At 49.0% G+C, this 26,794-nt stretch overlaps 1 protein-coding gene across 2 annotated transcripts in view; it reads right to left on the bottom strand.

Annotated features, from left to right (window-relative positions):
• Positions 1–1,499: 1,499 nt before the first annotated feature.
• LOC137377220 (ciliary microtubule associated protein 1A-like) overlaps positions 1,500–26,794 on the bottom strand; it is a 68,395-nt gene continuing 43,100 nt past the window's right edge. The window contains exons 6-7 of one of the 2 annotated variants that reach the window (XM_068046758.1): positions 20,764–20,904; positions 1,500–6,705 (exon numbers count right to left, since the gene is read on the bottom strand). In XM_068046758.1, the coding sequence (XP_067902859.1) occupies positions 6,616–6,705; positions 20,764–20,904 (231 nt within the window). In that variant the 3' untranslated portion in view covers positions 1,500–6,615. The remainder of the gene's footprint in view (positions 6,706–20,763; positions 20,905–26,794) is intronic. The other variant, XM_068046759.1, reaches the window with a different exon arrangement.

Raw genomic sequence — 26,794 nt, 5'->3', positions numbered from 1 at the left:
TAATCTCTGGAATTCTCTACCCCAGAGAGCAGTGGAGGCTGGGTCATTGAAAATCTGCAAGGCTGAGCTAGACAGATTTTTGATCTGCAAGGGAGTCAGGGGTTATGGTGGAGGGGTGGAGGGGAAGTGGGGGAAGGGGTGTGGGCCGGCAGGAAAGTGAAGTTAAGGCCACAATCAGATCAGCCATGATTTTTTTTTTAATTCTTTCATGGGATGTGGGCGTTGCAGGCCAGGCCAGCATTTATTGCCCATCCCTAATTGTCCTAGAACTGAGTGTCTTGCTAGACCATTTCGAGGGCATGTAAGAGTCAACCACATTGCTGTGGGTCTGGAGTCACATGTAGGCCAGACCAGGTAAGGACAGCAGATTTCCTTCCCTAAAGGACATTAGTGAACCGGATGGGTTTTTACAACAATCGACAATGGTTTCATGGCCATCATTAGACTAGCTTTTAATTCCACATTTATTAATTGAATTCAAATTCTACCTTCTGCTGTGGTGGGATTCGAACCCATGTCCCCAGAGAAATACCCTGGGTCTCTGGGTTACTAGTCCAGTGACAATACCAGTACGCCACCGCCTCCCTTACTGATTGATGGAGCAGACTTGAGGGGCTGAATGGCCTACTGCTGCTCCTGTTCCTGTTCTCATGCTCATCACCCAGACTTCGCCCTCTAGAAAACGTCATCTGGCCCAAACACTCTTCCATGTTTTCAAGTCCTCTTGTTCATCTTTCCCTCCAATATTCTCCCTGACCAATATTAATTTTCCAGCCTGTTAAATTAAAATGATCTCCAATCCCTCGCACCACCTGAACTCGACATAATCTCCTCCAGTCTGAGAAGGGTTACTGAGTGATCCATTCCTTTGACTTTTGAGTTCTGTAAATATCGCCACCCTGCCCCATCCCAATATTGGTGACATAACTTTATAAACTTTTATGCTGTGGAATTCTTCCCCTATAGCTCTCAGCTGCTCTATTCACCTTTTCAAAGCCTTCTTAAAACCCCTCCTTTTGACAAATCTTCTAGTCACCCCTCTATCAGTCCCTGCTTGGTGTTTCCTAAAACCTGCTCAGCTTCATTTGTAACTTCTCCAAGACAGGTACAGCAGGATCTGGGCTGCGGTCACCATTAACCAGAAGTTTAACTGGACTAGTTATATCAACACTGTAGCTACGAGACTCTGGAATGCCAATGGCAGCCAGAGCCAAAACGTTGTCTTTGTAGCGAGTGGGTTGGACTCTGTTATCGAGCAGAGCCTTGCGATACCCATCACTACTGTGCAAAGTAATCGTTCTGCTTTTGTAATGCTGCCTTCATCAGATTTTCTACTTGGGGATAATTTACATAACACTGCTGGAAATATTTCCGATAGATCCTTAGCCTTAGAAAAATCTTCAAAAACACACAAAAAGTCACAATAAATGAGACAGAAAATATCTTAATAAATGGTTTATTCAACATTTCAAGATATTACAATTAAACTATTCCTTTAACACAGGGGTTTAATTTTACATTTGCAACCCAATACATTGCAGCTTAAACAGAATAGAACTTTATTTCAAATGTGTTTACTTGCGCTCAAGAAGAAGGAAACAGACTAATTCTGACTTCCACACAGCTAGTATTAGGAGATTTTAAAATCTGACAATTTAATGCAGCCAGCAAAGCAAAATTCTGTGGCTGCTGGAAGTCTGAAATACAAACAGAAAATGCTGGAAACACTCAGCATCCGTGGAGAGAAAAACAGTTAATGTTTCAGGTCGATTACTTTTGGCGTAAGATCATAGACCTGAAAGGTTAACCCAATTTCATGCAGCTATTGGTCCGACCATTCATTTTCTCCTCCCATGAGGAAGTGCCTGACCGCACTTTGCAACACAGGGGCATTACTGAGATTAAGAGATGAAAAGTGTTGGATCATAGAAGGAGACCCGCGTCCCGTCACCGTATGGGGGAATCCCTGACACAGACCCGCGTCCCGTCACCGTGTGGGGGAATCCCTGACACAGACCCGCGTCCCGTCACCGTGTGGGGGAATCCCTGACACAGACCCACGTCCCGTCACCGTGTGGGGACATCCCTGACACAGACCCACGTCCCGTCACCGTGTGGGGGAATCCCTGACACAGACCCACGTCCCGTCACCGTGTGGGGGAATCCCTGACACAGACCCGCGTCCCGTCACCGTGTGGGGGAATCGCACACACAGACCCGCGTCCCGTCACCGTGTGGGGGAATCCCTGACACAGACCCGCGTCCCGTCACCGTGTGGGGGAATCCCTGACACAGACCCGCGTCCCGTCACCGTGTGGGGGAATCCCTGACACAGACCCGCGTCCCGTCACCGTGTGGGGGAATCCCTGACACAGACCCGCGTCCCGTCACCGTGTGGGGGAATCCCTGACACAGACCCACGTCCCGTCACCGTGTGGGGGAATCGCACACACAGACCCACGTCCCATCACTGTGTGGGGGAATCCCTGACACAGACCCACGTCCCATCACCGTGTGGGGGAATCCCTGACACAGACCCGCGTCCCGTCACCGTGTGGGGGAATCCCTGACACAGACCCACGTCCCGTCACCGTGTGGGGGAATCGCACACACAGACCCACGTCCCTTCACCGTGTGGGGGAATCGCACACACAGACCCGCATCCCGTCACCGTGTGGGGGAATCCCTGACACAGACCCGCGTCCCGTCACCGTGTGGGGGAATCCCTGACACAGACCCACGACCCGTCACCGTGCGGGGGAATCGCACACACAGACCCACGTCCTGTCACCGTGTGGGGGAATCCCTGACACAGACCCACGTCCCATCACCGTGTGGGGGAATCGCACACACAGACCCACGTCCCGTCACCGTGTGGGGGAATCGCACACACAGACCCACGTCCCGTCACCGTGTAGGGGAATCCCTGACACAGACCCGCGTCCCATCACCGTGTGGGGGAATCCCTGACACAGACCCGCATCCCGTCACCGTGTGGGGGAATCCCTGACACAGACCCGCGTCCCGTCACCGTGTGGGGGAATCCCTGACATAGACCCACGTCCCGTCACCGTGTGGGGGAATCGCACACACAGACCCACGTCCCATCACCGTGTGGGGGAATCCCTGACACAGACCCACGTCCCATCACCGTGTGGGGGAATCCCTGACACAGACCCACGTCCCATCACCGTGTGGGGGAATCCCTGACACAGACCCGCATCCCATCACCGTGTGGGGGAATCGCACACACAGATCCGCGTCTCATCACTGTGTGGGGGAATCCCTGACACAGACCCGCGTCCCTTCACCGTGTGGGGGAATCCCTGACACAGACCCGCGTCCCATTACCGTGTGGGCAAATCCCTGACACAGACCCGCGTCCCGTCACCGTGTGGGGGAATCCCTGACACAGACCCGCGTCCCGTCACCGTGTGGGGGAATCCCTGACACAGACCCACGTCCCGTCACCGTGTGGGGGAATCCCTGACACAGACCCGCGTCCCATCACCGTGTGGGGGAATCGCACACACAGATCCGCGTCTCATCACTGTGTGGGGGAATCCCTGACACAGACCCGCGTCCCTTCACCATGTGGGGGAATCCCTGACACAGACCGGCGTCCTGTCACCGTGTGGGGGAATCCCTGACACAGACCCACGTCCCATCACCGTGTGGGGGAATCCCTGACACAGACCCGCGTCCCATCACCGTGTGGGGGAATCCCTGACACAGACCCGCGTCCCGTCACCATGTGGGGGAATCCCTAACACAGACCGGCGTCCTGTCACCGTGTGGGGGAATCCCTGACACAGACCCACGTCCCTTCACCGTGTGGGGGAATCCCTGACACAGACCCGCGTCCCATCACCGTGTGGGGGAATCGCACACACAGACCCGCGTCCCATCACCGTGTGGGGGAATCCCTGACACAGACCCGCGTCCCATGACCGTGTGGGGGAATCCCTGACACAGACCCGCGTCCCGTCACCGTGTGGGGGAATCCCTGACACAGACCCGCGTCCCGTCACCGTGTGGGGGAATCCCTGACACAGACCCACGTCCCATCACCGTGTGGGGGAATCCCTGACACAGACCCACGTCCCATCACCGTGTGGGGAAATCCCTGACACAGACCCGTTTCCCATCACCGTGTGGGGGAATCGCACACACAGGCCCACGTCCCATCACCGTGTGGGGGAATCCCTGACACAGACCCACGTCCCATCACCGTGTGGGGGAATCCCTGACACAGACCCACGTCCCATCACCGTGTGGGGAAATCCCTGACACAGACCCGTTTCCCATCACCGTGTGGGGGAATCGCACACACAGACCGCGTCCCATCACCGTGTGGGGGAATCCCTGACACAGACCCGCATCCCATCACCGTGTGGGGGAATCCCTGACACAGACCCGCGTCCCATCACCGTGTGGGGAAATCCCTGACACAGACCGGCGTCCCGTCACCGTGTGGGGGAATCCCTGACACAGACCCGCGTCCCGTCACCGTGTGGGGGAATCCCTGACACAGACCCACGTCCCGTCACCGTGTGGGGGAATCCCTGACACAGACCCACGTCCCATCACCGTGTGGGGGAATCCCTGACACAGACCCGCGTCCCGTCACCGTGTGGCGGAATCGCACACACAGACCCGCGTCCCGTCACCATGTGGGGGAATCCCTAACACAGACCGGCGTCCTGTCACCGTGTTGGGGAATCCCTGACACAGACCGGCGTCCTGTCACCGTGTGGGGGAATCCCTGACACAGACCCGCGTCCCGTCACCGTGTGGGGGAATCCCTGACACAGACCGGCGTCCCGTCACCGTGTTGGGGAATCCCTGACACAGACCGGCGTCCCGTCACCGTGTGGGGGAATCCCTGACACAGACCCGCGTCCCATCACCGTGTGGGGGAATCCCTGACACAGACCCGCGTCCCATCACCGTGTGGGGGAATCCCTGACACAGACCCGCGTCCCGTCACCGTGTGGGGGAATCCCTAACACAGACCGGCGTCCTGTCACCGTGTGGGGGAATCCCTGACACAGACCCACGTCCCTTCACCGTGTGGAGGAATCCCTGACACAGACCCGCGTCCCATGACCGTGTGGGGGAATCCCTGACACAGACCCGCGTCCCATGACCGTGTGGGGGAATCCCTGACACAGACCCGCGTCCCATGACCGTGTGGGGGAATCGCACACACAGACCCGCGTCCCATCACCGTGTGGGGGAATCCCTGACACAGACCCGCGTCCCATGACCGTGTGGGGGAATCCCTGACACAGACCCGCGTCCCGTCACCGTGTGGGGGACTCCCTGACACAGACCCGCGTCCCGTCACCGTGTGGGGGAATCCCTGACACAGACCCACGTCCCGTCACCGTGTGGGGGAATCGCACACACAGACCCACGTCCCATCACCGTGTGGGGGAATCCCTGACACAGACCCACGTCCCATCACCGTGTGGGGGAATCCCTGACACAGACCCACGTCCCATCACCGTGTGGGGAAATCCCTGACACAGACCCGCGTCCCATCACCGTGTGGGGGAATCGCACACACAGACCCGCGTCCCATCACCGTGTGGGGGAATCCCTGACACAGACCCGCATCCCATCACCGTGTGGGGGAATCCCTGACACAGACCCGCGTCCTATCACCGTGTGGGGAAATCCCTGACACAGACCCGCGTCCTGTCACCGTGTGGGGGAATCCCTGACACAGACCCACGTCCCGTCACCGTGTGGGGGAATCCCTGACACAGACCCACGTCCCATCACCGTGTGGGGGAATCCCTGACACAGACCCGCGTCCCGTCACCGTGTGGCGGAATCGCACACACAGACCCATGTCCCATCACCGTGTGGGGGAATCCCTGACACAGACCGGCGTCCTGTCACCGTGTGGGGGAATCCCTGACACAGACCCACGTCCCGTCACCGTGTGGGGGAATCCCTGACACAGACCCACGTCCTGTCACCGTGTGGGGGAATCCCTGACACAGACCCGCGTCCCGTCACCGTGTGGGAGAATCGCAGACACAGATCCGCGTCCCATCACCGTATGGGGGAATCGCAGACACAGCCCTGTGCCCCAGCACCGTGTGCGGGAATCCCTGACACAGACCCGCATCCCATCACCGTGTGGGAGAATCGCAGACACAGACCCGCGTCCCATCACCGTATGGGGGAATCGCAGACACAGCCCTGTGCCCCAGCACCGTGTGCGGGAATCCCTGACACAGACCCGCATCCCATCACCGTGTGGGGGAATCGCAGACACAGACCCGCGTCCCATCACCGTGTGGGGGAATCGCAGACACTGACCCGCGTCCCATCACCGTGTGGGGGAATCGCAGACACAGACCCACATCCCATCACCGTGTGGGGGAATCGCACACACAGAGCCCATCACCTGGTAGCTGTTTTCGGTTAAAAATAACATCATCTGGGAGGGTCTCCACAGAAAGTTTGAAACATAAGCAGCAAGTACAGTAACTTCTTAAACTGATTCAGAAAATTTTCAAAGGAAAGGAATTTGTATCAGAATATGGCAGATGGTATACAAGGTGTAAAACATTTTCTAAGTAACGAGGAGTTGTGATGTTATACAGCATCGACGATTACTGGTGCCAGGTACTCAGAATGCCTGATGCCAAAGGAGAAAGCAGGAGCAATATTACGATTTACTACAACCTGTGTGAGGTGAAAGACGGGCATTGTGATCAATTTCAGGCAAGTAAAACAAGCATTTCGTATTTGTAATTAGTTTCATTCTAGATAATAACTACAATAAGAATATTTAAATTAGAACAATCTTTTTTATACAAACCTGTCCTCAGATTGTAAAGTGAATTAAGATAACAATTCTCCACAATTCTCTTAAAACAATTCAATGTATCTCAAATTAGTCTTTTACACAGAATATACAGCACAAAAACAAACCATTCTGCCCAACTGGTCTGTGGCTATTGCTTATCTTCCTCACATACCTCCCTCACCCCTTTATAAATGTAGAGTTTATTTGGTAGGTAGCCTGTGTAGGGAAGCAGTCTGTGCACACACACTACTGAATGCCATACTCCCTTCCCCACTCTCTGTCCAGCATTCAGTCCTCACATCAAATAAGATATTGTTAATTGTATGGAAAGTGTAAATAGTTGGAAGTTTAAAATCTCCAGCTGAACTGGTCACTTCTGATCAGACATGGCTTGAGTGTAGCAGACGATGCTTCAGACCATTATTTCTAACTATTTTAAATTTAGTTTCTGATGAGAGTTTTAAAAATTGATTTCTATTCCTCTTCCTCTCCCCTTTTGCAGACCCCATAAATTATACCTGGGGCCATGGGAAAAGGAATGGGATCACAGAAGATAACCCCCAAACCACAGGTGTGATAACGACAGCATTTAACCAGTTTTAACCAATGGTGGAATGCAATTCTACAACCACAGGTGTTTTCTAATTCTGAGTTTTATAAACTTGGCCTAATTTTGTAACTTAATTTCTCTAGAAGTTGATGAAGCAAATGTGGTAGATGTTGTTGATATGGATTTTAAGAAAGTATTTGACAAAGTACCACATGAAGGGCTGATTAACAAAATTGAGGTTTATGGAACAGGAGGGTCAGTGTCCAACTGGGTAAAAAAATTGGCTGAAGGAGAGAGAACAGCAAATCATGGTAAATGGTTGTTTTTCAGACTGGAGGATGGTAGACAGTGGTGCTCCCCAAGGCCTATTGCTGGGACCACTGCTTTTTTTATATTGCTGAAAATAGAGTCACCTTGTCAAAGCTTTTCATCTTGCACTCATTAGGATGATCCACAAGAATAACCAATGGAAGGGAAAACAACAATTTACATTGCATGAGAAGAGAGTGCTGATTAGTTGGCAAGTTAACTCTGATTGGTAGAAGTGTTGCCATGGAGAATGCACCAGTTTACGGTGACTGACAGTTAACTGCCAAGCTTTGTTTGAAACTTAAACCAGGCAGCTTGACTCTGATTGGTCAAGGCATTGCCCTGAGGAATGAACCAGCGAATGGCTGCTACTTATTTTGTTTAGCTGAAGCAGACACAATGTGTGTACATGTTCTTTCTGTCTGCAAAGAAAGGGCCCTGTGTATTAATAAATGTTGCTTCCAGTATGCACAAATGTGCCACACTACGAGCCCAACTGACAATCTTAAATTGATTGTCAGCGTAACTCTTAGCACACTGAGGATTATTTAGCATGTGTGGTGTTTGCCTCTAATAGGATGCTGCTGTCAAGCCAAAAAGACATCCTGCCTATCAAAGAAATGAGTAATGTGATATATGAATTTCAGTGCCAGTGTGATGCTAGGTATATAGGCTGTACGTCCCACAGACTGGTGGATCATATCAAACAGCATGTCCCTTCTGCTGTTCGCAACAGGCAAGGTACAGGCTGTATCCAACCAGCCCGTGCTTGCAAAACTCAAAACAGTGTCTAACATGAGATGTGATTCCGCAATTGGACAACATTTGCTAAATAATCCACAGTGTGCTAAGAATTACGCTGACAACCAATTGAAGATCGTCAGTAGGGCTCGCAGAACTGGAGACCTGGACCCCAAGTAAGCGAAGGGGGCTGCTGGGGCAAATCCAGCAGGCCCTGGCAGGAGGCAGGTGGGGAGAGTGGGTGTTTAGTGCACAAGCAGGGGGGGGTTCACATAGGTGGGGAGTTTCCCAGTGGGGGCCCTCCATGGGCCACAGATTGCCCACGGTGGGAGGCTTCCCACCCCCAAGCCTGGGCAACCTCCCTATGTGGCAGATACACACACACACACACACCTCGATCCCCACCACCCCCGATGCTGGTCAAATCTCAGTGGTAGCAGGAAGAGGCCGTTAATAGGACACTTAAGGGCCTCAATTGGCCTCTGGGAGGGAAGGCCATCTTTGGCCGATCCCAACCCCAACAAAAGTGTGGTGTGATGGGAAGACGACGGGCCCTCTGCCACCCCCCACTCGCATCCCATCACAATTCTATGGCTCCCCCCAGTTCCAAACCTGTCTCTGGGGGCCCAGAAATTTCAGCCCACAATGTCTGTTCCTAGGCTACTTTCAGGCTAGTCGCTTTCAGGCAAAAAACTTGCATTTATATATCATCTTTTACAACATCAAGACGTCTGAAAGCACTTTACAGCCAGTGAAATATTTTTGAAGTATAGTGAGTGTTATAATGTAGGACGTATGGCATCCGATTTATGCACAGCAGGATCCCACAAACAGCAATGACATAATGAGCAGATAAGCTGTTTTTAGTGATGTTAGTTGAGGGATACATATTGGCCCGGGACACCAGGGAACTCCCCTGCTCTTCTAATAGTAATGGGATATTTCACATTCATCGGAGAGGGTAGACAGGGCCTCAGTGCAGCACTGGAAGTGTCAGCCTGGATGATAGGCTTAGGTTTCTGGAGTGGGACTTGAACCCACAACTCCCAGACCCCAGGAGGCGAGGCAGTTATTTGCTGATAGTAGTAAGTGTTGGCCTATTCCCTTTAAATGCTTAGAATTGTGGCAACTCATAGAGTTTTACAGCACAGAAACAGGCCCTTCGGCCCAACATGTCCTGACCAGCCTGTGCTGACCATCAAGCACCCATCCTCACTAATCCCATTTCACCACACTTGGCCCGTAGCCTTGTATGCTATGGCCTTTCAAGTGCTTATCTAAATACTTCCTGAATGTCGTGAGTGTTCCTGCCTCGACCACCTCTTCAGGCCGTGTGTTCCAGATTCCAACCACCCTCTGGGTGAAAAAATTCTTCCTCAAATCCCTTCTAAACCTCCTGCCCCTTACCTTAAATCTATGTTCCCTTAGAATCGGAGAATCATAGAATAGTTACAGTGCAGAAAGAGGCCATTCAGCCCATGGTGTCCATGCTAGCTCAGCTTGCACCACTCTCCGGCCTTTTTCCTGTAGTCCTGCAAATGTTCTCTCTTCAGGTAATTGTCCAATTCTGTTTTGAAAGCCATGATTAAATCTGCCTCCACCACGTTCTCAGGCAGTGCATTTCAGATCCTAACCACTCGCTGTGTAAAAAGGTTTTTCCTCAGGTCATCTCTGCTTCTTTTGCCATTCACCTTAAATCTGTGCCTTCAGGTTCTCGATCCTTTCACCATTGGGAACAGTGTCTCCCTGTCTGCTCTGTCCAAGCCCCTCATGATTTTGAACACCTCTATCAAATTTCCCCTCAACCTTCTCTTCTCTAAGTCCTAGTTTCTCCTATCTGTCCACGTAACTGAAGTTCCTCATCCCTTGAACCATTCTCAAATCTTTTCTTCACCTCTGTAGTGCCTTCACATCCTTCTTAAGGTGTGGTGCCCAAAGTTAGACATAATTTTCCAGTTCAGGCTGAACCAGTGTTTTATAAATGTTAATCATAAGTTCCTTGTTTTTGTAATCTTTGCCTCTATTTATAAAGCCCAGGGTCCCCCATGCCTTATTAACTGCTTTCTCAACCTCCCCTGTCACCTTCAATGATTTGTGAACATATACCCCCAGGTCCCTCTGCTCCTGCATCTCCTTTAGAATTGTATCCTTTATTTTATATTGCCCTCTCCTCGTTCTTCCTACCAAAAGTATCACTTCACACTCCTCTGCATTAAATTTCATCAGCCCATTGCACCTCTTGAATTCTATCACTATCCTCCTCACAGTTCACAATACTTCCACGTTTTGTGTCATCTACAAATTTTGAAATTGTGTCCTGCACACCCAAGTCTAGGTCATTAATATAGATCAAGAAAAGCAGGGGTCCCAACACCGACCCCTCGGGAACCCCACTATTTACATTCCTCCAGTCTGAAAAATAACCATTCACCACTACTCTCTGTTTCCTGTCATTCAGCCAATTTTGTATCCATGCTGCCACTGTCCCTTTTATTGCATGGGCTTTAATTATTCTGACAAGCCTGTTATGTGGCACTTTATCAAATGCCTCTTGGAATCCACATACACCACATCAACCACATTACCCTCATCAACCCTCTCTGTTACCTCATCAAAAACCCAATCAAATTAGTTAACTATGTTTTTCCCTTAAATCCATGCTGGCTTTCCTTAATTAATCCAGATTTGTCCTAGTGATTGTTAATTTTGTCCCAGATTGTTGTTTCTAGAAGTTTCCCACCACTGAGGTTAAACTGACTGGCCTGTAGTTGCTGGGCTTATCTTTACATCGTTTTTTGAACAAGGGTGTGTAACATTTGCAACTCTCCTCTGGCACTGTCCCTGTATCTAAGGAGGATTGGAAGATTATAGCCAGTGCTTCTGCAATTTCCACCCTTACTTCCCTCAGTATCCTTCTGATCTGGTTCTGGTGATTATCAGCTTGAAGTATAGCTAGCCTTTAAATACCTCCTCCTTATCAATTTTTAACTCATCCAGTATCTCAGCTTTCAGTATCTTTCACTATGACTTTGGCAGAATCTTCCTCCTTGATAAAGACAGATGCACAGTACTTATTTAGTACCTCAGCCCTCTGCCTCCTTGTGTAAATCCCCTTTTTGGTCCCTAATGGCCCCCACTGCACCCTTTACTGCCCTTTTACTATTTATATGCCTCGAGAAGACTTCTAGATTTCCTCTTACTTTAGATGCCAGTCTCATACTTCTCTCACTTCCCCTCTGAACTTTCTATATTCAGCCTGGTTCTCACTTGTATTATCAACCTGACATCTGTCAAATGCAACTTTTTTTTGCTTTATCTTACTTATAAGATCACAAGGCCACTCAAACCTGCTCGGCCATTCAATAAGATCATGGCTGATTTGATTGTGACCTGATTAGATTAGAGATACAGCACTGAAACAGGCCCTTCGGCCCACCGAGTCTGTGCCGAACATCAACCACCCATTTATACTAATCCTACACTAATCCCATATTCCTACCAAACATCCCCACCTGTCCCTATATTTCCCTACCACCTACCTATACTAGTGACAATTTATAATGGCCAATTTACCTATCAACCTGCAAGTCTTTTGGCTTGTGGGAGGAAACCGGAGCACCCGGAGAAAACCCACGCAGACACAGGGAGAACTTGCAAACTCCACACAGGCAGTACCCGGAATCGAACCCGGGTCCTTGGAGCTGTGAGGCTGCAGTGCTAACCACTGCGCCACTGTGCCCTGTGCCGCCAGATGAAATAGGGGGAAAGGAAAGACAAACAAGGCCTGAGCTCCCTGGATGATGAAACAGAGAGAGAAGTTTCAAAATAAGGCGTCTCCGTTTTAAGACCGAGATGAGGAAGAATTTCTTCTCTCAGAGGGTTATTCTGAACTCCAATAACCCTCGACTCCCTCGTAGATCAAAAATCAAACTCAGCCTTGAATATATTCAATGACCCAGCCTTCACTGCTCTCTGGGGAAGAGAATTCCAGAGATTAATAACCCTCTGAGAGAAGAAATTCTTCCTCATCTCGGTCTTAAAACGGAGACGCCTTATTTTGAAACTTCTCTATCTGTTTCATCATCCAGGGAGCTCAGGCCTTGTTTGTCTTTCCTTTCCCCCTATTTCATCTGTAGCGGCAACCCATTGTTCTATTACAGTTTTGCCAGCCAATCTTTGATTTCAATTTACCTGGGCCAGATCCCACTGAAACTGGCCCTCTCTGAATTAATTAACTTTATTCTGGATTGCTCTTTGTCCTTTACAGAGCTAACTTAAACCTTTTGCCACTGTTGCTGAATTATCTGACTGCTGATCCAGTACTGGATGAGCAGAAATTTCCTCCAATTAAAAATTGGGAAGACTGAAGCCATTGTTTTCAGTCCCTGCTCCAAACTCCATTCCCTAGCAACTGAGTCCATCCCTCTCCCTGGCAACAGTCTGAGATTAAGCCAGTCTGTTTGTAACCTTGGTGTCACATTTGACCCCGAGATGAGTTTATGACCTCACATTCATGCCATCACTAAGACCGCCTATTTTCACCTTCATAGTAAAGGCCTGCTCGGATCTGCAAATGAGGCCTGCCCCGAGCCCGACAGAACCCCATCCGACCCCGAGCCCAACCCGAGTCCTTCCATTTTTTCCTGTGCTCGACCTGACCCAACCCGCTAACCTACCTTCTGTTTTTTTACTTTGTTCCTGACCTGTACAAGCATAAAATAACTGTTAAAAAAAAACACCTTTAAAGTCCAAAAAGTAAATTAACATTAGAGTCACTTAGCTGAGGTGGTAATAGTGTGTCTGATCCAGCCCAAGTGCCGGACCCGGAAGTGTGACCTGACCCGACCCGAACTCGACACGTCTTTGGGTCCCATCAGGTTCGGGTCGGGTAGCAGGCCTTTACTTCATAGCATCGCCTGACTCTGCCCCATCTCAGCTCATCTACATACGAACATATGAATTAGGAGCAGGAGTAGGCCATTCGGCCCCTCAAGCCTGCTCCACCATTTGATAAGATCATGGTTGATCTGATTGTGGCCTCAATACGTTCTTGTCTAGTCCCTATAACCTTTGTCTCCCTTGTCAATCAAGAATCTATCTAACTCAGCCTTAAAATAATCAATGTCCCTGCCTCCACTGCTCTCTGGGGAAGAGAATTACACCTCAGAGAAAAAAATTCTCCTAAAATCTGTCTTAAATTGGGGACCCCATATTTTAAAACTGTGTCCCCTAGTTCTAGTCTCTCCCATAGGGGATACATCCTCTCAGCATCCACCCTGTCAAGTCCCCTCAGGATCTTATATGTTTCATTAAGAACACTTCTCATTCTTCTAAACTCCAATGGATACAGGCCCAACCTTTCCTCATAAGATAACCCCTTCATCCCAGGAATCAGTCAACTGAAACTTCTCTGAACTGCTTCTAATGTAATTATATCTGCTGTTGAAACCCTCATTCATGCCGTCATTACCTCAAGACTTGACTATTCCAACACACTCCTGGTGTCTCCCACATTCTACTCTCCACTCTACTAAACTTGAGGTCATCCAAAACTGCTGTCTGTGTCTGATCTCGCACCAAGTCATGTTTCCCTATCACCCCTGTGCTCACTGACCTACACTGGCTCCCAGTCAAGCAATGTCTTGATTTAAAAATTCTCATCCTTGTTTTCAAATCCCTCCATTGCCTTTTGCCCCTCCCTATATCTGTAATCTCCTCCACCCCCACAACACTCCAAGATTTCTGCGCTCCTCTAATTCTGGCCTCTTGTGAATCCCTGATTTTAATCACTCCACCATTGATGGCCGAGCCTTCAGTTGCCTAGGCCCTAAGCTCTGGAATACCCTCCCTACACCTCTCTCCCTCACTTTCCTCCTTTAAGACACTTAAAACCAATCTCATTGACCAAGTTTTTGGTCATCTGCCCTAATATCTCCTTTTTTGGCTCAGTGTCATATTTAGTTTTAGAAAGTGAAGAGCTTTGGAATATTTTATTACATTAAAGGCACTATATAAATATAAGTTGTTGTTGTTATGATACAATGATCCCTGTTCCCTAAATGTTCTCCTACTGACACTTGATCCATTTGGCCCACCTCATTCCCAGAACCAGCAATGCCTCCTTCCTCGTTGGTCCGGAAACATAGTGACGTAGAAAATTCTCCTGAACACACTTCAGAAACTCTTCCCCCTCTCTACCCTTTACACTATTACTATCCCAGTCTATATTAGGATAAATAAAGTCCCCATTATAACGACTCTTTAGATTTTGCACCTCTCTGTAATTTCCTTGCAAATTTGTTCCTCTATATCTTTCCCACTAGTTGGAGGCCTGTAGTCTACACCCAGTTGTGTAACGGTACCTCTATTATTTCCTAACTCTAATCAAATAGATTCTGTCTTTGACCCCCTCTAGCATTGTAATCTTCTCGTTAATCAATACAGCCATTGCTCCTCCTTTTATTCCTTCCCTATCTTTCCTGGAACACCTTGTACCCAGGAATATTTAGTACCCAGTCCTGTACTTTTTTAAGCCTGGTCTGTGGCTATCCGCCTGTATGGTACCCATTTTGGCCATGGGCTTTACGGCCTTTTCTTGTCTTCCATTGTGTGAATGGTTTCCGCCATATACTGATGCACTGGCAAGACATGTTATCAGTAGAGGTTTCTGTTGGTGTTGCCTTATCCTTAGTGTCTGGTCATGACGATGCCCTTCCCCTAAGACACCAGTTTTTGTGGATGCTGTCGACTTATTCTGCAGAAGTCAACTCCTTTGATGGCTTTTCCTCCATCAAGCCTGCCACCAGCCTGAGCCCGCTGGTTTGCCACTGCCTGGGGCTCGGTGGAGGCGTTTGCTGGCTGTACTGACTCACCATATAGCATGATTTAACACCACAATAGCAGCAAGACACTATGTTACCCTGGACAAGGATCCCACTGGCCAATCCCCAGTTAATACCCAGTAATTTCTCTAGTAATAACCAATAAATCTCCTGTTACTACCCAGTCAAAAAAACCTCTGTTAATACCCCAGTTAATGCTCAATAAAACCCATTAAAAAACCCTGGTTAATACCCAATGAATCCCCTATTAATATTCAGTAAAACCCCAGTAGATAGGTCTCTCTCACTCTCCCCGACTCCTCCGCTCTCCCCGTCCCCTTCTCTCCCGCCAAACCAAGATAGCGGTTCCACTGAATCCGCCCCACAATCACATAAAAGTCAGGCATAATGAAATACACCAGAAAACTGGAGTTAAGGACATCATTCAGAAAATAAAAGAAGCTAAATAGAGATGCGCTGGGCATGTTGCTCGAAGAAATAACAGGTGGACAAAAAGGCTAATGGAGTGGCAGCCAAGAACTGGAAAAAGAAGGGGGAGACCGAGAAGAAGATGGAGAGATGGCAAAATATCACATCTCAGAACCACATGGGCAAGAACAGCAAGGAATAAAGATCAAAGGGAAAGGTATGAGGCAGGATATATCCTACAATGAATGAACACAGTCTAAATAATAATGATGATGTGCACCTGCAGCTCACCAACCTTACTTATCATAGAGTCAGAGAGTTTTACAGGACAGAAACAGGCCCTTCGGCCCACCATGTCCGCGCTGGCCATCAAGCCTATCTATTCTAATCCCATTTTCCAGCACTTGGCCTGTAGCCTTGTATGCTATGGCGTTTCAAGTGCTCATCTAAATACTTCTTAAATGTTGTGAGGGTTCCTGCCTCCACCACCTCTTCAGGCAGTGTGTTCCAGATTCCAACCACCTTCTGGGTGAAAATTGTTTTCCTCAAATCCCCTCTAAACCTCCTGCCCCTTACCTTAAATCTATGCCCCCTGGTTAGTGAACCCTCCGCTAAGGGAGAAATTTTCTTCCTATCTACCCTATCTATGCCCCTCATAATCTTGTATACCTCAATCAGATCCCCCCTCAGCCTTCTCTGCTCTAAGGAAAACAACCCTAGCCTTTTCAGTCTCTCTTCATAGCTGAAATGCTCCAGCCCAGGCAACATCCTGGTGAATCTCCTCTGCACCCTCTCCAGTGCAATCACATCCTTCCTATAGTGTGGTGACCAGAACTGTACACAGTACTCCAGCTGTGACCTAACTAGCATTTTATACAGCTCCATCATAACCTCCCTGCTCTTATATTCTGTGCCTCAGCTAATAAAGGCAAGTATCCCATATGCCTTCCTAACCACCTTATTTACCTGTGCTGCTGCCTTCAGTGATCTATGGACAAGTACACCAAGGTCCCTCTGACCCTCTGTACTTCCTAGGGTCCTACCATCCGTTGTATATTCCCTTGCCTTGTTAATCCTCCCAAAATGCATCACCTCACACTTCTCAGGATTAAATTCCATTTGGCACTGCTCTGCCCATTTTACCAGCCCATCTGTATCGTCCTGTAATCTAAGGCTTTCCTCCTCACTATTTACGACACCACCAATTTTCGTGTCTTCTATGAACTTACTGATCATACCTCCTATATTCACGTCTAAATCATTAATGTACAATACAAACAGCAAGGGTTCCAGCACCGATCCCTGTGGTACACCACTGGTCACAGGCTTCCACTCGCAAAAACAACCCTCGACCATTACCCTCTGCCTCCTGCCACTAAGCCAGTTTTGAATCCCATGGGCTCTTACCTTCTTAACCAATCTCCCATGTGGGACTTTATCAAAAGCCTTACTGAAGTCCATGTAGACTACATCAACTACTTTACCCTCATCTACACATCTCGTCATCTCCTCAAAAAATTCAATCAAATTTGTTAGACATGATCTCCCCCTGACAAAACCATACTGACTATCCCTGATTAATCCCTGCCTCTCCAAGTGGAGATTAATCCTGTCCCTCAGAATCTTTTCCAATAGTTTCCCAACCACTGATACTCTGTGTGTTCACATACATGCACAGTAAACCTAATTAGACTTATTGCATTCCATCTCACTCGAACTCCAGCTAATGGCTTACTACTTCATACTCCTGCGCTGTCTATTGTTCTACATTTTCACCTTGTGTCAAAGGATTGTTGTTTAATTGCATTTTATTTTCACCAGATTGGTGCAGGATGAATGAGGCAGATTCTCTGCGGTTCGTGTGGACTGAATGTGGATTGGCTGAAGAGCAAATTACCAATTTGATTCTGCAACAAAAACTGTTTCTTGTTGCTACTAATTATGGATTGATTTTTTAAAACTCCCATGACTGTTAGAATTCATCACAGCTCCTGTATTTTAGTTGTTTCTGCTAATTGTTATTTTCTCATCACAACTGAATTGAAACTTATCCTAATTAACAAAGGGACTGAATCTTGAACTCGTTACCATCAGTAATTAAAAACTGTCATTGATTTCAGTGTCTTTAAATGAGTAAAACATCCAAAGAGATTTCTCAGGAACATTATCGAATAAAACATAAGTAGATATGGGGACAGGAATGGTCAATGAGATTGGTTTTAAGGAGCATCTTAAAGGAGGAGAGAGAGAGGTGGAGAGGTTTAGGGAGGGAATTCCAGAGCTTGGGGCCCAAGCAGCTGAAAGCACGGCTATCAATAGTGGAGCGATGGGAATCGGGGGATGCGCCAGAGGCCAGAATTGGAGGAGGGCAGAAATTCTGGAGGGTTGTGGGGCTGGAGGAGATTACAGAGATTCCGGAGGGTTGTGAGGCTGGTGGAGATCACAGAGATAGGGAGGGTTGTGGGGCTGGAGGAGATTACAGAGATAGGGAGGGTTGTGAGGCTGGTGGAGATCACAGAGATAGGGAGGGTTGTGGGGCTGGAGGAGATTACAGAGATAGGGAGGGTTGTGGGGCTGGAGGAGATTACAGAGATTCCGGAGGGTTCTGGGACTGGAGGAGGTTACAGAGATAGGGAGGGTTGTGAGGCTGGTGGAGATCACAGAGATAGGGAGGGTTGTGGGGCTGGAGGAGATTACAGAGATAGGGAGGGTTGTGGGGCTGGAGGAGATTACAGAGATTCCGGAGGGTTCTGGGACTGGAGGAGGTTACAGAGATAGGGAGGGTAGTGGGGCTGGAGGAGATTACAGAGATTCCGGAGGGTTGTGGGGCTGGAGGAGATTACAGAGATACGGAGGGTTGTGGGGCTGGTGGAGATTACAGATATAGGGAGGGTTGTGAGGCTGGTGGAGATCACAGAGATAGGGAGGGTTGTGGGGCTGGAGGAGATTACAGAGATAGGGAGGGTTGTGGGGCTGGTGGAGATTACAGATATAGGGAGGGTTGTGGGGCTGGTGGAGATTACAGATATAGGGAGGGTTGTGAGGCTGGTGGAGATTACAGAGATAGGGAGGGTTGTGGGGCTGGAGGAGATTACAGAGATTCCGGAGGGTTGTGGGGCTGGAGGAGATTACAGAGATTCCGGAGGGTTCTGGGACTGGAGGGGGTTACAGAGATTCAGGAGGGTCGTGAGGCTGGTGGAGATGACAGAGATAGGGAGGGTTGTGGGACTGGAGGAGATTACAGAGATTCAGGAGGGTTGTGGGGCTGGAGGAGATTACAGAGATAGGGAGGGTTGTGGGGCTGGAGGAGATTACAGAGATAGGGAGGGTTGTGAGGCTGGTGGAGATTGCAGAGAAAGGAAGGGTTGTGAGGCTGGAGGAGATTACAGAGATAGGGAGGGTTGTGAGGCTGGTGGAGATTACAGAAATAGGGAGGGTTGTGAGGCTGGTGGAGATTACAGAGATAGGGAGGGTTGTGGGACTGGAGGAGATTACAGAGATTCCGGAGGATTGTGGGGCTGGAGGAGATTACAGAGATTCCGGAGGGTTGTGGGACTGGAGGAGATTACAGAGATTCCGGAGGGTTCTGGGGCTGGAGGAGGTTACAGAGATAGGGAGGGTTGTGGGACTGGAGGAGATTACAGAGATTCCGGAGGGTTGTGGGGCTGGAGGAGGCTACAGAGATAGGGAGGGTTTTGAGGCTGGTAGAGATTACAGAGATAGGGAGGGTTGTGGGGCTGGAGGACATTACAGAGATTCCGGAGGGTTGTGCGGCTGGAGGAGGTTACAGAGATTCCGGAGGGTTGTGAGGCTGGAGGAGATTACAGAGATAGGGAGGGTTGTGGGACTGGAGGAGATTACAGAGATAGGGAGGGTTGTTGGGCTGGTGGAGGTTACAGAGATAGGGAGGGTTGTGGGACTGGTGGAGATTACAGAGATAGGGAGGGTTGGTGGGCTGGTGGAGGTTACAGAGATAGGGAGGGTTGTGGGACTGGAGGATATTACAGAGATTCCGGAGGGTTGTGAGGCTGGAGGAGATTACAGAGATAGGGAGGGTTGTGGGACTGGTGGAGATTACAGAGATAGGGAGGGTTGTTGGGCTGGTGGAGATTACAGAGATAGTGAGGGTTGTTGGGCTGGAGAAGATTACAGAGATAGGGAGGGTTGTTGGGGCTGGTGGAGGTTACAGAGATAGGGAGGGTTGTTGGGCTGGTGGAGATTACAGAGATAGGGAGGGTTGTGGGGCTGGAGGAGATTACAGAGATAGGGAGGGGCAAGGCAGTGGAGGGATTTTGAAAACAAGCATAAGAAATTTAAACCGAGGCGTTGCCACACCAATATAGTTCAGCAAGCTCAGGGGTGAAAGGTGAATGAGACCTGGTGCAGCTAAGAACACAAGCAGTAGAGTTTTGGATAGAACAAAGAACAGTACAGCACAGGAACAGGCCATTCGGCCCTCCAAGCCTGCGCCGATCTTGATGCCTGCCTAAACTAACACCTTCTGCACTTCCGGGGTCCGTATCCCTCTATTCCCTTCCTATTCATATATTTGTCAAGATGTCTCTAAACGTCGCTATCGTACCTGCTTCCACCACCTCCCCTGGCAGCAAGTTCCAGGCACTCACCACCCTCTGTGTAAAGAACTTGCCTCGCACATCCCCTCTAAACTTTGCCCCTCTCACCTTAAACCTATGTCCCCTAGTAACTGACTCTTCCACCCTGGGAAAAAGCTTCTGACTATCCACTCTGTCCATGCCGCTCATAACTTTCTAAACCTCTATCATGTCAGCCCTCCACCTCCGTCGTTCCAGTAAAAACAATCTGAGTTCATTCAACCTCTCCTCATAGCTAATGCCCTCCAGACCAGGCAACATCCTGGTAAACCTCTTCTGTACCCTCTCCAAAGCCTCCATGTCCTTCTGGTAGTGTGGTGTCCAGAACTGCACGCAATATTCTAAGTGTGGCCTAACTAAAGTTCTGTACAGCTGCAACGACTTGCCAATTTTTATACTTTATGCCCCGACCGATGAAGGCAAGCATGCTGAATGGATGAGCAACAAACGCACAGCATTCATGTTTATTACCTTCTCTGGACTGTGACTCCCAGGCCCTGGTTTCCTTGTTGAATCGCTGGGCAGCTGGTTCCGACCAATTATACTGAACTGAGGTGGTTTGTACTTGTATAAATTGGGATCGGTGACTTTATATGCACCGGGTCCTGGAGTCTGAGAGTAAAGAACAAAATAGTGCATTGAAAAGGTCTCTCTACCCCATTCACTCCCTCCACCAGCGACGTGGCAGCAGTGTGTACCATCTGCAAGATGCACTGCAGCAACTCACCACCCCTCCTTCGACAGCACCTTCCAAACCCACAACCATTTCCACCTAGAAGGACAAGTGCAGCAGATGTATGGGAACACCACCACCTGCAAGTTCCCCTCCAAGTCACACACCATCCTGACTTGGAACTATATTGCCGTTCCTTCACTGTCGCTGGGTCAAAATCCTGGAACTCCCTTCCTAACAGCACTGTGGGTGTACCTACCCCACATGGACTGCAGCGGTTCAAGAAGGCAGCTCACCACCACCTTCTTAAGGGCAATTAGGGATGGGCAATAAATGCTGGCCTGGCCAGTGACGCTCACCTCCTGGGACCATAGGAACAAGACGAGGCCATTCAGCCCTTTGAGCCTGTTCTGCCAATCAATGAGATCTATATCAGGGGTGTCCAACCTTTTCGTGTGGGGGGGGCCCACATTACAATTTTTGTCCTACATAGGGGGTCGGTGAGAAAATTTCAGAAAGATCAAGGCATTAGAAATTTATCTGATCATTAATCAAAACAACAACTAATGTCCATTTTTGTGCACAAGCTTTAAATGAGAAGAATAATGTATTAACTTACTTTCTGATCACTATGTTGGACACCATTTCAATAAGTATTAAGGGTAAATTCTGTTCGAGATAGATATCGGGGCTTTGGCTCTCTCTCCCCCTCTCTATGTCTATATCTCTCTTCCCCATTTCTCTCTTTTTCTCCCCTCTCTATGTCTATCTCTCTCCCCTCTCCCATAGAACCATAGAATAGTTACAACACAGAAAGAGGCCATTCAGCCTATTGTGTCTGCGCCGGCTAAAAATCTAGCTGCCCAATCTAATCCCACCTTCCAGCACCTGGTCTGTAGCCTTGCCGGTTACAGCACCTCAGGCGCATGTCCAGGTACCTTTTAAATGAGTTGAGGGTTTCTGCCTCCACCACCGATCCAGGCAGTTAATTCCAGACACCCACCACCCTCTGGGTGAAAAGTTTTTCCTCATGTCCCCTCTAATCCTTCTACCAATCACCTTAAATCTGTGCCCCCTTGTAATTGACCTCTCCACTAGGGGAAACAGGTCCTTCCTGTCTACTCTGTCTAGGCCCCTCATAATTTTGTACACCTCAATTAAGACACCCCTCAGCCTCCTCTGTTCTAAGGAAAACAACCCTAGCCTATCCAATCTTTCTCATAGCTGCAATTTTCGAGCAACATTCTTGTAAATCTCCTCTGTACTCTCTCCAGAGCAATTTTGTTCTTCCTGTAATGTGGAGACCAGAACTGTACACAATACTCCAGCTGTGTCCTAACCAGCGTTTTATACAGTTCCAACATTACATCCTGCTTTTGAATTCTATACGTCGGCCAATAAAGGAAAGCATTCCACATGCCTTCTTCACCACTCTATCTACCTGTCCTGCCACCTTCAGGGACCTGTGGACATTCACTCCAAGGTCTCTCACTTCTTCTACCCCTCTCAATATCCTCGCGTTTATTGTGTATTGCCTCATAGTTATACAGTCATAGAGTTATACAGCACAGAAACAGGCCCTTCGGCCCATCGTGTCTGTACCAGCCATCAAGCACCTAATTATGCTAATCCCATTTTCCAGCACTTGGCCCGTTGCCTTGTATGCTATGCCTTGCTTTGTTTGCCCTCCCCAAATGCATTACCTGACACTTCTCTGGATTGAATTCCATTTGCTACTTTTCCGCCCACTCAACCAAACCATTGATATCATTCTGGAGTCTACAGCTATCCTCTTCAATATCAACTGCACAGCCAATTTTTGCGTCATCAGCAAATTTCCCTATCATGCCCCCCACATTTAAGTCCAAATCGTTAATATATAACCACAAACAGCAAGGGTCCCAACACTGAGCCCTGTGGAATGCCACTGGAAACCGCTTTCCATTTGCAAAAGCATCCGTCGACTATTACCCTTTGTTTCCTGGCCCTGAGCCAATTTTGGATCCAACCTGCCACATTCCCCTGTATCCCATGGACTTTCATTTTGCTGACCAGTCTGCCATGTGGGACCTTGTCAAATGCCTTATTAAAATCCATGTAGACCACATCCACTGCACTACCCTCATCAATGCTCCTTGTTACTTCCCCAAAAAATTCAACACTCTCTCCCTTCTCTGTGCCTATCTCTCTGCCCCCTCTCTCTCTTCCCCCCCCCATGCCTATCTCTTTCCCCCCTCCCTGTGCCTTTCTCTTCCCCCTCTCTGTGTCTATCTCTCTCCCCCCTCTCTCTCTTCTCAACCCCCCCATGCCTATCTCTTCCCCCCTCTCTGTGCCTTTCTATTCCCCCCCGTGCCTTTCTCTCCCCCTCTCTCTCTCTCACCCCCCATGCCTATCTCTTTCCCCCCTCTCTGTGTCTATCTCTTTCCCCCAGCTCTCTCTCTCCCCCCATGCCTATCTCTTTCCCCCCTCTCTGTGCCTTTCTCTTTCCCCCCCACCCCCCGTGCCTTTCTCTTTCCCCCCCTCCCTGTGCCTTTCTCTTTCCCTCCCCCTCTCTGTGTCTATCTCTTCCCCCCCCCCCCACTGTGCCTGTCTCTCCCCCCCACTCTCTGTGCCTATCTCTCCCCCCTCTCTGTGCCTATCTCTCCCCCCCCCTCTGTGCCTATCTCTCCCCCCCCCCCCCTCTCTGTGCCTATCTCTCTCCCCCCCCTCTCTGTGCCTATCTCTCTCCCCCCCCTCTCTGTGCCTATCTCTTCCCCCCCACTCTCTGGGCCTATCTCTCCCCCACCTCTGTGCCTATCTCTCCCCCACCTCTCTGTGCCTATCTCTCCCCCACCTCTCTGTGCCTATCTCTCCCCCCCCTCTCTGTGCCTATCTCTCCCCCCCTCTCTGTGCCTATCTCTCCCCCCCCCCCGTGCCTATCTCTCCCCCCCTCTCTGTGCCTATCTCTCCCCCCCCTCTCTGTGCCTATCTCTCCCCCCATCTCTGTGCCTATCTCTCCCCCCCCCTCTCTGTGTCTATCTCTCCCCCCCCGTGTCTATCTCTCCCCCCCCCCGTGTCTATCTCTCCCCCCCCTATGTCTATCTCCCCCCCTCTCTGTGTCTATCTCTCCCCCCCTTTCTGTGCCTATCTCTCCCCCCCTCTCTGTGTCTATCTCTCCCCCCCTCTCTGTGTCTATCTCTCCCCCCCTCTGTGTCTATCACTCCCCCCCTCTCTGTGTCTATCTCTCCCCCCCTCTCTGTGCCTATCTCTCCCCCCTCTCTGTGTCTATCTCTCCCCCCTCTCTGTGCCTATCTCTGCCCCCCCTCTCTGTGTCTATCCCTCCCCCCCCCGTGTCTATCTCTCCCCCCCCCCGTGTCTATCTCTCCCCCCCCCGTGTCTATCTCTCCCCCCTCTCTGTGTCTATCTCTCCCCCCCCCGTGTCTATCTCTCCCCCCCTCTCTGTGTCTATCTCTCCCCCTTCTCTGTGCCTATCTCTCCCCCCCTCTGTGTCTATCTCTCCCCCCCTCTGTGTCTATCTCTCCCCCCCTCTCTGTGTCTATCTCTCCCCCTTCTCTGTGCCTATCTCTCCCCCCCTCTGTGTCTATCTCTCCCCCCCTCTCTGTGTCTATCTCTCCCCCCCTCTCTGTGTCTATCTCTCCCCCCCTCTCTGTGTCTATCTCTCTCTCCTTCTGTGGTCACGGCTCTTTTTTTTTCTCCTCGGGAAATATTGTGCCTTTAAGGCTGTAAAAGATCATTCAGGCAGCAAGCTCCAGAGACTGTAAGCCAAAGTGCATTGCAACCACACAGAGAGGGAGAACAGGGCTGCAATGTGTCCATTTTGACTTTGAAACTGGTTAGCGGAGACACACAGTTAACAGACTGATCCAGCATGTGAAGGAAATGGGGGCGCTCTCTCTACGTCAATTTAAACCCTGGGTAGTTTCTGGTTCTAAAAACTTCAAGCCAGATTAAATCCTTAAAGAAATTTTAAAAAAGGGTTTTATTCTCTCATAAATTATTGATCTGCTGTGTCCATTGCTGGGAAAAAAGAGTGTCTAATACTACAACTGCCAAACTCACCTTGGAAGACTGCAAGTGAACTTTGACTGTGTTGTATCAGAAGAACATTCGTCAGGAAGCGTAATCTGCAAAGACTTTATTGGGGTTTTTTGATATCTAAAGATCCTGGTTTTATTTCGCCTCATTCGGCGTTGACTAGATTGTTTTCAATTCGGCAGCTACTTTCTTTGATTTGGAAAGCGTAAAGAAATATGATGTGACCTGTGGAGCGACGGGACTGAATTGACAGTGCGTTGCTCTCACTGCGATCAGAATGAGTATATTTTAATTAGGGGCTCGTCTGCAGTCGAATCACATTTTAATTAGGTGGCTCGCATTTGGGATCAGAATCAGACTAATTTGGAGGGCCTCGTGTTTGGAATCATATTTGCTCGTTTCTGAGATAACAAATTGGGGTCTTGCAGCTGGCATCGTGTTAATTGCTCTCACCTCTAGGATCATATCAATTGGAAACTCAATTGTTGGGATCCAAATCTAACGGCAATTACGAAAAAAGGAACCGGGATTCTTGTATAATAAGGTACAGTCTATACCATTGTAATGGCGTTATCAGTTGCAGCAGAGTTTTTGTGGAAAGCAGAAAGTATCCCTCACTAACTTGATAACTTTAACTAAGAACAAACTAAAAGAATTGGCAGCAAAATTGGAATTTGAATTGAAATCAGGTGCCAAAAAAGCAGAGATAATTAACCTAATAGCCGAACATCTGGAATTAGAAGAAGATGAGAGACAAGGAGGTCATAAGTCCAAGAGTGATGCAGTGGAATTGGCTAGGATTCAGTAAGAATGAAAAAAACTGGAGCTTCAGCAGGCAATAGAAAAAGCAATAGCAATAGCAATAAGAAAACTTGAAGATTGGAGAAAGAGAGAGCATTTCAGACAGAAAGTGAAAAAGAGAGGGAATTTAGGCTAAAACAGACAGAGCTAGTCAGAGCTAAAAGAGACAGAGGTAGTCTTAAATGCAGGGAAAATTTGGATCAGGAAGAATCTGAATTCAGCTCAGGACCCAGCGAAAAGTTGTTTACATTTATTCAAGCTCTTCCTAAGATCAAGGAAAGGGACGTCGAGGCATTTTTCAAATCTTTTGAAAAATAGCCACACAGATGAAATGGCTGAAGGAAAGCTGGACATTGCTCATGCAGTGCAGACTGGTAGGCAGAGCTCATGAAGTTTATGCCATGCTTTCTGAAGAGGCTTCAGCAGATAATGAGATGGCAAAAAATGCTATTCTCTCTGTGCATCAGTTAATCCCTGAAGCTTACCATCAGATGTTTCAGAACCTCCGGAGATTGACTGGGCAGACTTATGTAGAATTTGAGAGGGTGAAGCAAATGAATTTTGACCGTTGGATGCGGGTATTAAAGATGGAAACCACATATGAGAACCTTTGAGAATTGATTCTCTTAGAAGAGTTTAAAAACTCCATTCCTTCAGTAGTGAGAACTCATTTAGATAACCTGAAAGTTTGAAAGCTGGGCAAGCAGCAGAGATGCTGATGATTTTGAGCTTGTGAATAAGCCAAAACTTTGTGTCCGTCACCCCCATAAACCCGAGAAGGATAGAAAGTGGGAGAGTGAAAAGGAAGGCGAGTAGCCGGGGACAAGAAGGAACAGCTGGAATGCCCCAGGATCACCTCCTCAGGTCAGAAAGGAAGGTGCTGTGGGTAGAAGTGAGGTACGCAAGACAAAGTGTTATCATTGCAACAAAACAAATCATCTTCGTTCAGAGTGCTGGAATATTGCGAGGTAAACCCACAGGACTTGTTGGGGA

The sequence above is a fragment of the Heterodontus francisci genome, chromosome 14 (genome assembly GCF_036365525.1).
Source record: "Heterodontus francisci isolate sHetFra1 chromosome 14, sHetFra1.hap1, whole genome shotgun sequence".
NCBI lineage: Eukaryota > Metazoa > Chordata > Chondrichthyes > Heterodontiformes > Heterodontidae > Heterodontus > Heterodontus francisci.
Note: the sequence above shows the minus strand (reverse complement) of the source record. Positions and strands in the feature narration are given on the sequence as shown.